Source organism: Calidris pugnax, unplaced genomic scaffold, assembly GCF_001431845.1.
Source record: "Calidris pugnax isolate Ruff unplaced genomic scaffold, ASM143184v1 scaffold132, whole genome shotgun sequence".
NCBI classification, from domain to species: domain Eukaryota; kingdom Metazoa; phylum Chordata; class Aves; order Charadriiformes; family Scolopacidae; genus Calidris; species Calidris pugnax.
Window position 1 is genome coordinate 1,146,563 of NW_015090910.1, and position 13,666 is coordinate 1,160,228.

A 13,666-nucleotide genomic window follows, 5' to 3' on the forward strand; every position below is an offset into this window, starting at 1 on the left:
AGAGCTGTTTACAGGCAAATATTACCGCTTGATTACCTTTTCCAGTGTTAATTACAAAGTAAACAATGTCTCACCAGTTCAATAGTGCACCTTAATGACAGAAGGAGGGCAATTTACAGAGATAGTGAAGGTCATCTTTCTTTGCCCATTTTTTTAAATTACAGGCAATGTGACTAAGATCACATGCACATGCCAAACATTTTATACATCCCATGACTTCATGCTGTTTGCAAGCTCCTGTGGCTAAAGATTATTGGCCTTTTTAGTAATGAAGTTAAACATAGTAACGAAAGCTACCTTTAAAAAACTTTTTCAGGAGGACTCCGTGAGTCTGGAACTCCCACTAGGTTACCCCAGCCCAGCAACCATGGACCAAACAGAAGACACCTTGGCCAATGAATTTACAACTGGAATCCCTGTGCTAAGTGCAGAGATCGGTGCTCCTGAAGACTTTAATAATTTTATTACATCTGAACCCGTGTTCCCTACCAAACCCTCCAGAGAACCATTTCAGGACAGATCTCGTCCATACACAGAAGGTATCACTACTGACCACCAAAGTTTCACAGTGCCTTTCAACGCTCTGGTTAGCACCAGCAGTCCTCCAAACCCAGAGGATTCCTATTTGCCTCCTCCAGCAGATGATTCTGCTGGCAATGACTTAATCACCGATGGCTACGAGCTTCCAACAGAGCAGGCCACCGTCCTGGCAGTTTATACCACAAGTAGCTTTACCCCACCTAACCTCCTACAAGCCAGAGATGAGACTTATGAGGCTGAGGAGAAGAAAGAACTGAGTGATACAACAGAACCACCTTTCAAGGAAGCTGACCAAGATAGTCCGTCTGGACAAGGTAAGACACAAAAGATTTTTCCATAAGAAAGAGCAGGGAAGATCCAGTTGTTATTACACATACAGTCATGTATAAGCACAGTAAGTACTCCTTTTGGTTGTGACAGCATTTTTTCCGGACCAAAGGTGAAACAATTACATTTCTGATGCCCACTTTGGGAAAATACTAATGTACCCGACTTCAAGGTTGTCAAAGAGGGGGGAAAAAACCCAATTCAAAAACAAATGCACACTTTCTACAGGGTATTATGGTAAAACTTCAAAAAGGCAGAGCAAAAAGACATGTCAGAAAAAAAAAAGAAAACCAATGGAAATCCCAGGCTAACACCAAAAATTCTGGTATTTAAAACATTGAAGGCAAATTACTTTGGTTTCTACAGACAGATCTGGATGATAGCAGCAAGAGTATCATGAAATAATTTATTCCAAGCAAAGAGTACCATGAGTCAGAAAAGTTTACGTATCTACAGGTGTGATGATTGTGAAAAACTCTTTAAAAATTATTTTTAAAACGTTTGATTCACGATATCTCTTCTGTATGGCTAAATTACTTCTCCCTCTCTTTGCAATCTTCCTGTGACCACTCAGAAAAGAAGCCACTTGTGTGACATATTAGACAGGTTGTTGCAAAGACCAAGAAAATTTCAGCAGTAAAACAAACGCAAACAAACGTATAAACAGATACAAGAGTTCATGAAGTCTGTAACAATAATAATGATATCCTTATACTTCCTAAACAGTGAAAAGAGTTTTAATTTGTATTTGTTTTAATTGTGTAGCTACTAGCAAATTATACAGCCCAGGTAAATGGTTATCCCCAAATCCTGACCATCATAGAGAAAGCAATATTTCTGGAGAAGTATAAGACAGAAGTATAAGACAGAAGTATAAGACAAAATAAAGCTAGTGGTAACATACTTGAGCTCTTCTGGTGTACTACATCTCAGTCTCACCAGCCTGGATCATCCTTCAGCTCTCAAGAAAGACTTTGAGAAGAGAAGACTCTGCACGGTGTGTCATGGAGTTTTTTTCTGTGAGAAAAAAAAACACTGATGAGGAGTAGATGGTGGTGACATCTCTATATGTAGAATTGATAAGAACCTCATTAATTTCCGTAATTGCTCTCATGTTCACACAGACTTATTGTGAGTGGTCTTTGATATCTCCCTCCTGCCCAACAGTTAATTCAGTTGTACACTCCTCACTCACTGCTGTTGCTAAGCAATCTCTAGAAAAATTCATTTTTCTGGATGTTTGGGGATTCTTTCTGCCTCTGCTTCATCCGGAGCTGCCGAAGCACCGTCTGTGCTTAGCATAGCTTTCTATTTGGCATAAACAGCACGGTCATGGAAAAGAGAACTCCATCACCTCTTGCAAGAACCACTCTGGATGTTCCCAGAACTGGAATTCACCCGTTCTTTGTGCCAGGAGCACTCACCAGTTTTTTCACATCGATGGTAATACAGGGTAAGAACTCCTCTGTTTCCTCGCATGTTTTTTCTGTTTTTCTTATGTTTCTTTGACCATAAACTGACAGGCTTTTCTCAACATTCTCCCCCATCAGCTCCTCCCTGTGCCCCTTCACTAGTCACTTCCAGCTTCAGATGTGCAAAGAATGCTTTTCATGGAGGTGCTGCTTCAGTCTGATGCTTGGAGAAGTGAACAGGTAGGTCTGGCTGCATCATTTTTCTCAAGCATTATATAGGGTATTGATTAGCCTAAAAATTATCTGGCAATTGAAGATGAAGCTGAATGCAAAAGTTTTGGCAGGCCCATATTATGATACGTCAGATTAAAGCAAAAGTTGATAGTAATGTTCACTGTTGAGATAAAGTTAGACTTGTGAATTTGGAGTACTACAGGTGTCCTAAAGATGTTACTGTATGTGATTGGCCAAAATCTAATGCCCATCTGCTGCTCAGCCATCTCTGTGCTGGGAATAGCAGGAACAACTGAACAGAACAAAACCTGCATTGCATCTTCAAAACGTACTTAAAAATGCTAAAATGAAATCACTAATCCAAGCGAAAAGGTATGAGACAAACAGAATACTATCTATTTTCCTGATCTAACACATCCCTTGTTGAAATTATTAACCTATCCAATCACTTCAGTTCTACTTTAAGGTTAGGCTTTGCTTCCTTCAAATATGATTTCTTGTTCGTGCACAGCCAAATACACAATGTAAATGCACAGGTGAAGCTTTACTTTATATGCAATTGCTAATTGAAATGACTCATTGGAATTACTGTGTGAAGTACAGAAAACGTTTTATATTTCAGCTAAAAAAAATTTGCTTTTCCAGAGGCAAATCTTTTGAGCTAGGTGTATAATGAAAAAAACTGAACACCTTATTCTCCACCTGTGTAGATAGCAGGAAGATGTACCTCAGTGCTCTGCCACTTGGTCACTTGTACTTTTTACTCTTCAGTCTCTTCCCCAGACACAGTTACTAAGTCTCATGTACCTCACATGCTCCCTTTTAGACTCTCAAAGCTAAATATCCTTTGGTACCTCTGTTTTCCAAATGCTATCATTCCTCCTATAATTAGCATTCCCTTGATGATGTCCCCTTTGACCAGTGCAGTAGTAAAATAAGAAAAATAATTTAAAACAAATGATACAGATTTTTAGGCTGAGGGTGTAAGATTGCCCTTTGCCATGTTATAAATGAATGAAGTTAACAAAGTTTACATGTCATAGAGTCCAGTTGGAAGCAAATAGTGGCACTGCTGAGACTAACATGCCCTAAATAATGCATTCCCTTCACTCATTAAAAATCGGTGGCCTTGCTGCCTTTGAGAAATACCTTGTTACGATCAAACAGCACTCAAATTTTGATTTTCTGAAATTATTACAGTCCTCTCTTCAGAGGATACGGTATCATTCTAGCATAAGAAGATTGATTTTTGCTCAGCCTGGCATTTTTAATAGTGAATTCCTTGTTAGGGGATAACTCGTGCCATCTGTCCTAGACAATTATAGGCAAGTTGTAACTTGCGTGCTCTGAATCACACCTCGGGATGGAGGTTTGTGTGTTCCAGCTCCAGAGAGGGCTTGGTCTTCCAGCTTTGATTCCCTCAGACACGCATGAGATGCCGCTCACAGATGGGGCTGATGCTAATATCCATTTAAGCTGCACGTTATTCAGTGTTAAAGATGCCAGAGTATTTAAGACTAACAGGCAAAAAGACATAAAAATCTTTAATGGAGGCAAATTTGCAATAATGTTTAGACTAAATTTAATGGCTTTTCTGTTTGTGAAAATCTAGAATGTGCAAAACTGCTGCCAGGATAGATCTCATCTATTTGCAGATTACAGTTTAAAGAAAAAGAAAAAAGATAACAGCATTTTTTCCAATACGTTCTTAACATTGCTTTCTCGATGCAACTTTATAGGAAGGTATATAGAGGAAAGGATTAAACACAATTTCAAGCAATGGTAGCCAGGGGTAAGATAGGAGGAGGCAGAAGTTTCACTTTCGTTCTGTAGAATGGTAAGATCATTAAGTCCATCAGAAAGAATATTATTAAACCAAACCTGGATGAAAATGAGTTAGGTTCTTGTTTTCTGTAGAATGGTAAGATCATTATGTCCATCAGAAAGACCACGATTAAACCAAACCTGGGTGAAAATGAGTTAAGTTCTTGTCCATTTTATTGCATTTACATGTTTAGGTTTCTTTTTCATTCTTCCCTAGTTGGTGGTTTTTTTTAAATTAAAGTATTGCAGGATACAATACTTTTATAGTAGTGGTGCCAATACTAGGTAACTGAGTTTATAGTGAAAATTTTATACACGGCCAAATATTCCTTTAATTACTATCTTTATTGCCATGACATTTGGAATGATGAGCTTTCAAGGAAAGTGGGAGGAGGATATTGTTGGCATAGCCAAACCTGCTGGGGGAAACTGAGAGAAAACTAGTGGGAGGTGTCCCTGCCCATGGCAGGAAACTAGTGGGAGGGGTCCCTGCCCATGGCAGGAATTAGATGATCTTTAAGGTTCCTTCCAAGCCAAACCATTCTGTGACTACTCATGAGTGACATCTTCATACCTGAAGATTTCAATTCCTAAACAATGCCTTTCAGTAAAACTTACCATTATTTTGATTTATTTTTTCTAGAGATCAGGAGGAATGAGGTTGGAAAAATGCTTTAGCAATAATACATTTCAGTCCTTTCCCCTAAATTTATACGTATCCCAGAGCAGTGGCTGGAGACCTGCCTAAACTTGTCTTGGATCATCTATGATCAGGGACTCCTTTTTTGTTACAGTACCAAATAATATTTCATCTTTCTGTTATCACTACCCATCAACTGTTAACAGAAGTTAAATGCAGTTGATTTACCTTAATCCAAACATTTTACAGGACAACCATCCCAACTATTTATTTAAATGTCATTTTTTGAGAAACTAACATGTGCCTTAAGACCTCTGCACCCCACTTTTACATGAAAGTCTCAGGGAATTTCAAAGCAAACATACAGCTGAAGGCTGCATGAATCAATTTTTTACCACACTGTGTAGTTATTGCTGGTTTTAAAGTTTAAACTGCCTGGACCCTAACAACAGTGCTCTGGCTCTTAGAAGCTTCTCAGGTTCAGAATCCAAACAGGACAGAAGAATTTAACAAACCAAGACAGCACTAAGGCATCTGGTCCAAAGTCATTATCAATATCACTAAAACTGAAATGTGTTCTTACAATGCAACACAGTGTAAAACCAGTAGGATCTTCCCAGTTAAACGTGTCCTTCCATCTCTGAGTCACTTGCTTCATTGCAAAACTAGTAGAAAAATCAGGTTGCCTCCATCGAAGGCACAACAGTTTAGAAGAATAAAATATTCCTCACTCTGTGACTTTCATTCCATTAATCCCATAGTTTTCACACACAAGTGACTATATAGTATGAAAAAAAAATTATATTCAGTGGATTTGTTTTTCTTGGCATATCTTAAAGTGCTCATGTGATAACAAGATTTTAAGAGAGTCATGGGTTTTAACTTGCTAATTTCATATTTGTCTTGTCTTCTTTTTAGGTCCTTGCGTCAACACATTACTTGAATTTACAACGTGTGACTTCTATTTTGTTTTTACCATTTTGCAATCTAATAAACTTCAATACCACAACATTGTCTGATGGTCACATCACCTACAAAAGTCTGCTCTTTTTTTTCCCTATCATACAGTTGAGAAAAATAGAGAAAGCAGCCAGGGATTTGAAGGGTATTTTCAATTCTGAAGGGTAGGCACTGTAACCTGGCAGATTTTGTGTCTAATTATTGTAAAGTAAAATAAATCAAAAATAGTATTCCAGGTTCTCCCTTTGGGGAGCTCCAAAATCATTACAGTGGAATGCAACAGTAGTTGCAAAATTTAAAAGGATGCTTCTTTATGTTTCCAGGTGTTTGTAAATCTTTAGGTTATTTTCACAGAGAATTTTTTGTTTCATACTTTGTCATTTTTCTTTGCAAAGTAAATTTTTCAAATTTAATTGTAGACTGGTCACCAATGGGCATAAGGGAATAAGACTCCCCCTGAAGTGATGGTTTTAAGCTAGATGTTTCTTACTCAGCTTTGATTCCGTTCCTTTATAGAAGTGTATTCATATTTGCAAATTCACTGCTGCTCAGTTTTGTTTCTCCATTTAATTTATTGGGGTGAATACCAATCAAGTCCAGACTTCTCAATTTAGCATGGTATCTTACTTGTTTAAGATATATTTTAATATGATTTTACTATGGGAGCAAATAGTGCAGAACTTCAATAGAAAATAGCTTACAATAAATAATAGTCACACCAGCTTCCTGCATTTTTAATGTTTTCATTGTAAATGTACTTACTAATACACCTAATTGGATCATTTCTTCAGTGAGGACTTTAATCAGAAAACTGACTTTTAAAGTGCTTGAGCATTCAAACCTCCTTTTATCTAGCAATCTCAGTAGCAGATGAGGTAAAGGTTCTGTAAATGGTAAAAGTGACCTGCCATGTTATGGAAATAACCTAGCACTGACTTACTGTCCATACAAGGTATCTAATTATACACTTGTCTGCTTAGTATTTTTATAAAACTCAGGAATACTGCCTGAACATCCAACTTTATAATGCCTTAATTACAAGTGTGAATACTATTAACTGCCTAAAGCAAAGAAGATGGAAATACCGACTTTTCTTCTGCTGTGGTCAGAAGAGAGGTGAGACAAATGGATGTTTCTGCATCTTTTTTCTGAGTCTCAGCTTAGAGAGGCAGAACCATTACCTTAACCAGGTGCAGCAGCTCCTGAATCAGCGCAGAAATTGCGGTGGGAGGATGGTTCAGACCCAGGTGTAACAGATTCTCAATGGCTCTCCAGGCTCTTTCCCCACAGAGAATTCGGTCGCAGAGTTTCAGTGCAGGAGGAAGGTCAGACATTGCTACTCAGAGCTCCGGGGATGCTTTAAACACCAGCTATGCCAAAGCACTTACATGTTTCTGAAATACTTCATCCTTTAGAACTGCTGAAACATAAGAATGCAAAAGACAGTTGTTAAAATTTAACAGTCAAGTCTCTCAATCTGTGTATTTGACACAGGTCTATAAAGTAAAGCTTACCCAATTAGCTGTCTATCTACTGTATTTCCACCTGTTGTACTTAAATGACTACTTTGAAGCTGAAAAAGTTTTTAAAAATCTAATATTAAATGTATTCATTGCATTCTTTCAAAGCTTTAAACAAACAAACAAACAAAAAAAAAACCTTCAATGAGAAAACCGTTAGCAGATACCTAATTGCAGTAAAGAAAGTCCTTAATGAAACAGAAAATGGCAAGCTGAATTATCATTGGCCAACATATGTGAAAATGGTAATCAAAGTAAAAATTATTTCGTAATTGCACAAGAAACCAGTATTTCAGAGGGCTCTTACAGGTGGAGTGACCAAAAATGAAATTGCTTAAGCCAGATGTGACTCCCTTTTGCCACTGACTGACTTCCATCAAGGCTGGGAGAGATGGAGCAAGGGAAATATTAGCCCTAAGGCATTCCATAAAGGGAATTCTTTCTCCTTGCTGGAACCTTTGTGTGAGTCGAGTAAGACCAGCTAATTTAGAGCAGTGAAAAGCATATGGGTAGTGGGACTGTTGTAAGTGACATTGTTCTACTTCTCTCAGGCAAATGTCCCTCTTCAAAATGTTATCGTCTTAGTTTCCAGAGTGTCAGGTAGAACTCATTACAGGTGGAGTGACCAAAAATGAAATTGCTTAAGCCAGATGTGACTCCCTTTTGCCACTGACTGACTTCCATCAAGGCTGGGAGAGATGGAGCAAGGGAAATATTAGCCCTAAGGCATTCCCTAAAGGGAATTCTTTCTCTGTGCTGGAACCTTTGTGTGAGTCCAGTAAGACCAGCTAATTTGGAGCAGTGAAAACATATGGGTAGTGGGACTGTTGTAAGCGACATTGTTCTAATTCTCTCAGGCAAATGTCCCTCTTTAAAATGTTATCCTCATTTGTTCTGGGAAAAACAAGAGAAGATTATCATTACTAAGTAGTATTTTATTAGGATAGAAAATAGTCCTCTGGTGACCTCGTGTCAGAATTACATTTATTTGCATCTTTGGTGGTGAGAACATGGTGACGAAGCACAGCTGCAAGGTATGAAAATTTTCAGAATAAACTGAAGGCTTCTTAAATAAGTTACACAGAGTAGTGGAGTTGGAGCTGCAGCTACTGGGCTGTTCTGCTAAAAATTAGGCTACTCAAAATGTTTCAGCTAAGGAAAAAAAAAATAATGTAAAGAGATACCAGAATTTTTAGGACCAGAGATGGAGAAGAGGTGGGTTTCCCTCCCAGTCAGCTGAGGTTCACTGGAATCAGCAGACAAGGAGTTCTGCTGGTTTCACTGGACACCAAACCTGGCTTCTGGAAAGTTCCTACAGACAGAAAAAATGACAGCCATAAATCATTCTGGCTAAATTACAGTTGAAACAACAAACTTAATCGGTAATTATGCGCTGCAAGACATTTTTTGTGAGAGGTTAGGTTAATGATCCTCTTCTCTTAATTCTCTTAATCCTCATCTTACTTGTGCCCTAGTTAAAAATGCAGGACCTCAAACACTGATTTGACACTTTATCTGTTTGTACACAGCAGCCCTGCATCCAGGGATTTCGTGGCATTTCAAGCACCAACAATATATGTAAATTTGAATGCAGCTACTTTCTGTACCGCTCCATCTGGTATTTGTATCAGCAGAGCTGCCCAGAAGGAGATTCTTATCCTGCATTAAGGACTGATTTCTTAATTGCACACTTTTTCCTCCTCTAGTTATTTTCTTCAGCCAGCAAGTATACAAATATATACATTACAATGCTGTACCTTTCGTATACAGAACACCATCTTGGAAAATTCATCTATTGGCAATTGGAAATGTCAGTGCTTGTTAAAGCTCATGAATGAAACGAAATGCCAGGACCTCTTAATGTATAACCTTCTGGGTCTGCTTATTAATGTAAAGCCACTAGAAAAATGTCTCGTGGCAATTTGACCTTTCCCAAACAACAATTCCTTATTCATGGTCAGTTAGGAGGGTTTTCCTCACTTAAAAAAAATATATATATGAGGACCAACAAATTAGATACCTAAAATATAGTTGTTGAAATGGCAGTTGATTTTTCCTGATAAATCAAACCAATGTATTTCACTCCCTGAGTTGGGAATAAATGCCTGCATGCAGCATTCTTTTTACAAAGACTTAATACAGCAATGCACCCAGGAAATTGCCTCTTAATTTAGTGTTTGCACATCTTTGCCAACCGCCATTTAATTTTAGATATAAACCTCTCCTCAGTACAATATTGTCCTGCCTTGTCATAGTAATACAAAAAAACATCTGGAGAGTTCAGGGAACATCTTTGTGGGAGGGAAAGTGGTGGCTGAGAGGTAGAATTGAGGGTTTTTTTTATTGCTGACAGTAGTTTTTCATTCTATGCCATTGTTTAAGATTCAGGATGGTCACTCTGGGGGTATATTTGAGTTCAGCATCTTATTTTATGCTCTCTCCCACACCTGAATGATAGGGAATGAAATGCAATATTCTGAGATTAATTATGTCTAAATCTTCAGTGCTTGTACTTTCTGAGGTTTCATAAAATAGTAGCTTTCTGCTGTAAAAATCTCATCTACAAGGCAAACTGGGTGAAGTTTTTACAAATAATTGCCTTATGATGAACCAGTTTAAGTGTATTTCGTGCTCCATTTCAAAATGGAAGGGACCATTAAAGGTCATCTAGTACAACCCCCCCTGACATGAGCTGGGACACCTCTCAACAGACCAGGTTGCTCAAAGCCCCATCCAACCTGGTCTTGAACACCTCCAGGGATGGGGCACCTCCCACCTCTCTGGGCAACCTCTTCTGGGGTGTCACCACCCTCATCGTAAAAAATTTCTTCTTTATATCTAGTCTGAAAACTGATAAATATTGGGTTTATATATAAACCAGTATTTTAAATGCTCAGGAACATTTCAGGTGAGCCTGGTTCCTCTCACATCGCCAGGGACTAACACCACCTCCATGGTCAGTCACTGTCTCGGCTGGAGAGAGTGACTGATGGGAACTGGCAGCTTATGAAAACAGGTGATACACGCACAGAGATCATCTTGGTATGCCCTCGAGGCCTTTTAAGTTACTTTGCTTCTAATAAGAGGATGCCAGAAGACTTTTATAGCCTATGTATAGACTATTTATATATATATACACACACCTACACACAGCTCTGTGCCAAATGTGCATTACAGGGTTATTCTGCTTCAAACTTGCTGCAATTTCAAAGCCGTTTCATTGCTTCTTTCTCCTGTATTTACCTCTTTCTACAATATAATCTGCCTAACAAATGCCACCGTGACCGTATGCGTGAGTGTGTGTTGTCATGCTGAGAGAAGGTTGAGGGTTCATCCCATCAGTAGATCATCCTGCATTAATGCCCCAAGTGCTAATGCCAAGAAATCTGTTCTGCCTTCCCTTAACTAATAAGTGACTCTCACTCCTGACCAGTGTGAGGGGTAACAGCAACAGCTTTGTAAACAGAGAACATCACTAGGCTTTGTCTCTCTAATCGGTCTGTAGCCTTGATTACACAAGAAACACGAGGAGGTGGCAAGAGGAAAGCACCTCAGGTTCTCAATGAAGTATTGGAGCATTGGTGTTACATGCACCAGGCACAGCCCTGGGCTCCATACAGCACTTCACTGCTCTTTTTTGGCTGCTCTCTAGAACCAGGGAGACCCTGAGCATACTGCCAGCAGCGCAAATTAGACATCACCACAAACAAAAGGAGACTCCACAACTGGGCAACAACAATTTGCTGCACCCACTTCACAGTCCTTTTGTTCTTCCAGATCACCACAGTCTGGTCTTGCTGTAAAGGAGAAGTGCTTGGTCTTTTTCTGCATCTCATCCAACAAAGATAATTTGTATTAGCAGTGTACACCAGTCTTTTCCAGAATCACCAGTTTCTAGGCTCACCAGTACTCAACTCGTTCTTATTTCCTATACTCGGGTCCTGACCAGCCCCTGGGCATGTGGGAGGGAGGTGGGAGGAGCTCATCCTGTGAAAGGTAAGGAACTCTTTTATAATCAGGCAGAAAGTTTTTCCCCTCAGGGCACTCCTGATCCTCAGGGCACTCCTGATCCCCAGGCCAAATCCAAATATCCTGAAGTGACTTGCTCAGGTTTTACACTCCCCCATTTCCATCAATTTCAGGGAGTTCACTGCTGGTGCAAATGGGATTAGAACCCAGCCCCAAGTACAGAACCAAATATAGTCTCTTATCAAATGTGAATTTTTGTCATATCTCAATTATTCTGGTTTCCAAATATTCTGCCAGTTAAAATGAGGCACTTGTTTCTAAAATGCGGTTTTTTTGCGAGTAGCTGTGAGAACGTGCACTGCTGCTGTCAGAAACTCTGCTCCAGCAGGAATATGCCTAATATTCCTCAGGACATTGTTAGCATTTGTTACTATATATAGTTACATATATATATATAGTATTTCTATATATATAATTTATATCTATATTTATAATATAGATATTTATATTTAGCTATTATTTATATATATATATACTATATACCTGTTAAAACAGTCTTAGACTACAGTGTGCTTTCAGCCAGAGCTCTCTGTAACAGCACAAGGTTTGCCCTGGTTTCTGATGTGGCGATAGCAGGAATATGCCTGATATTCCTCAGGACATTGGTGAAGTATGTCAGCATCTGTTACTATATACCAGCAGGAATATGCCTAATATTCCTCAGGACATTGTTAGCATTTGTTACTATATATAGTTACATATATATATATAGTATTTCTATATATATAATTTATATCTATATTTATAATATAGATATTTATATTTAGCTATTATTTATATATATATATACTATATACCTGTTAAAACAGTCTTAGACTACAGTGTGCTTTCAGCCAGAGCTCTCTGTAACAGCACAAGGTTTGCCCTGGTTTCTGATGTGGCGATTGCATCAATAGAAGTGACTGCAGTAAGGATCCCCCCAGGCTGCTTTACCCGAGGAGTTCTGCTTCAGAGTACCCAGATTATTTTTGGAAATTGTTTCTAGAAGTTCACTTCCCCGCAGAACAGCCAAAAAAACCCAATATCTAGTTCTTCCCTTAGCGAAGGCACGCGGAACACTTGTAAGGAATGGAAAACCTTAGAGGAGGGACACTCCAGTAACACCACGTAACTGGTTTTCTGGAGTAAAACCCACTGACCCTTCCCCGCACTGCCCTGCTGGAAATATCAAACTGCCACACAACACAAAGTGTTTCCCCTTCCCAAAAACCTTTAACAGTCCTTATCAGCCTGGTACTTGAGCACCTCAGAGAAATCAGGGAACCTCAATAATGCTACCAGGAGGCAAAAAGACTGATTTAGATACCAGAAGCTATGGAAGGGGAAAATGAGGAATCTGACACACATCTGTTGTGTCTGTTTCAAAGTCAACAAAAAGGTACAGGCACTTCTAAAGATCCAGCATACCTTTGGATGGTTTTCTTCACGTGAAATAAGAGTCTCTCTATTGACTAAGAAGAGAACAAAGGTGACTGGCTCAGAGAATGCATCTGACTTTTAAATGCCTCCTGGAAGTGAGATCAATGCCAGGCAAAGGCATGGTCTTAAGATCCCATGGAGTTTGAAGCAGAACCAAAAAGCAAATCTAGCTCTCCCACAACTCCAGTAGTTTAACCCCTGCTATTATGTGTTTTACTTATTTTACTACTATTGATACCATTTATTCTTTCTGTATATAAATGTTATATATTTTTATATTTTACTATTCATTATTTTTAACGTTTTTAATTTTCTCTTTACTATCATTGAATCACCATATATATGTACTACTACATACATTACAAAACAAATGCTAAAGAGGAAAAAAATATGTAGCAGCTCTTAACATAAGCTTATGCAAAGTGGTAACCAGATGGGAGAAAATTCTTTTCTAGCATCTAATTCTGGTAAAACCACATACCGTGCCTTAGAACAATTCTTTGCTATTTTGAGAAATGTGGTTGACTTAGCAGAATGAAGCTATATATGGCTATATGGAAAATAATACACGTTATTTTGTGGGGACCTCATAAAAGTTCAGCATCTAGATGAAATGGCTGCTTCAGGTGCAGCAGACCATAGAGTCATAGAATGGTTTGGGGTTAGAAGGGACCTTAAAGATCATCCAGTGCCACCCCCTGCCCTGGGCAGGGACACCTCCCACCAGACCAGGTTGCTCCAAGCCCCATCCAGCCTGGCCT

General features: G+C 38.9%; 1 protein-coding gene across 1 annotated transcript in view; it reads left to right on the forward strand.

Annotated features, from left to right (window-relative positions):
• The window catches only part of IMPG1 (interphotoreceptor matrix proteoglycan 1), a 62,254-nt gene that overhangs the window by 37,155 nt on the left and 11,433 nt on the right, over window positions 1-13,666 (forward strand). The window contains exon 12 of the mRNA XM_014949304.1: window positions 317-854. Within this exon, the coding sequence (XP_014804790.1) occupies window positions 317-854 (538 nt within the window). The remainder of the gene's footprint in view (window positions 1-316; window positions 855-13,666) is intronic.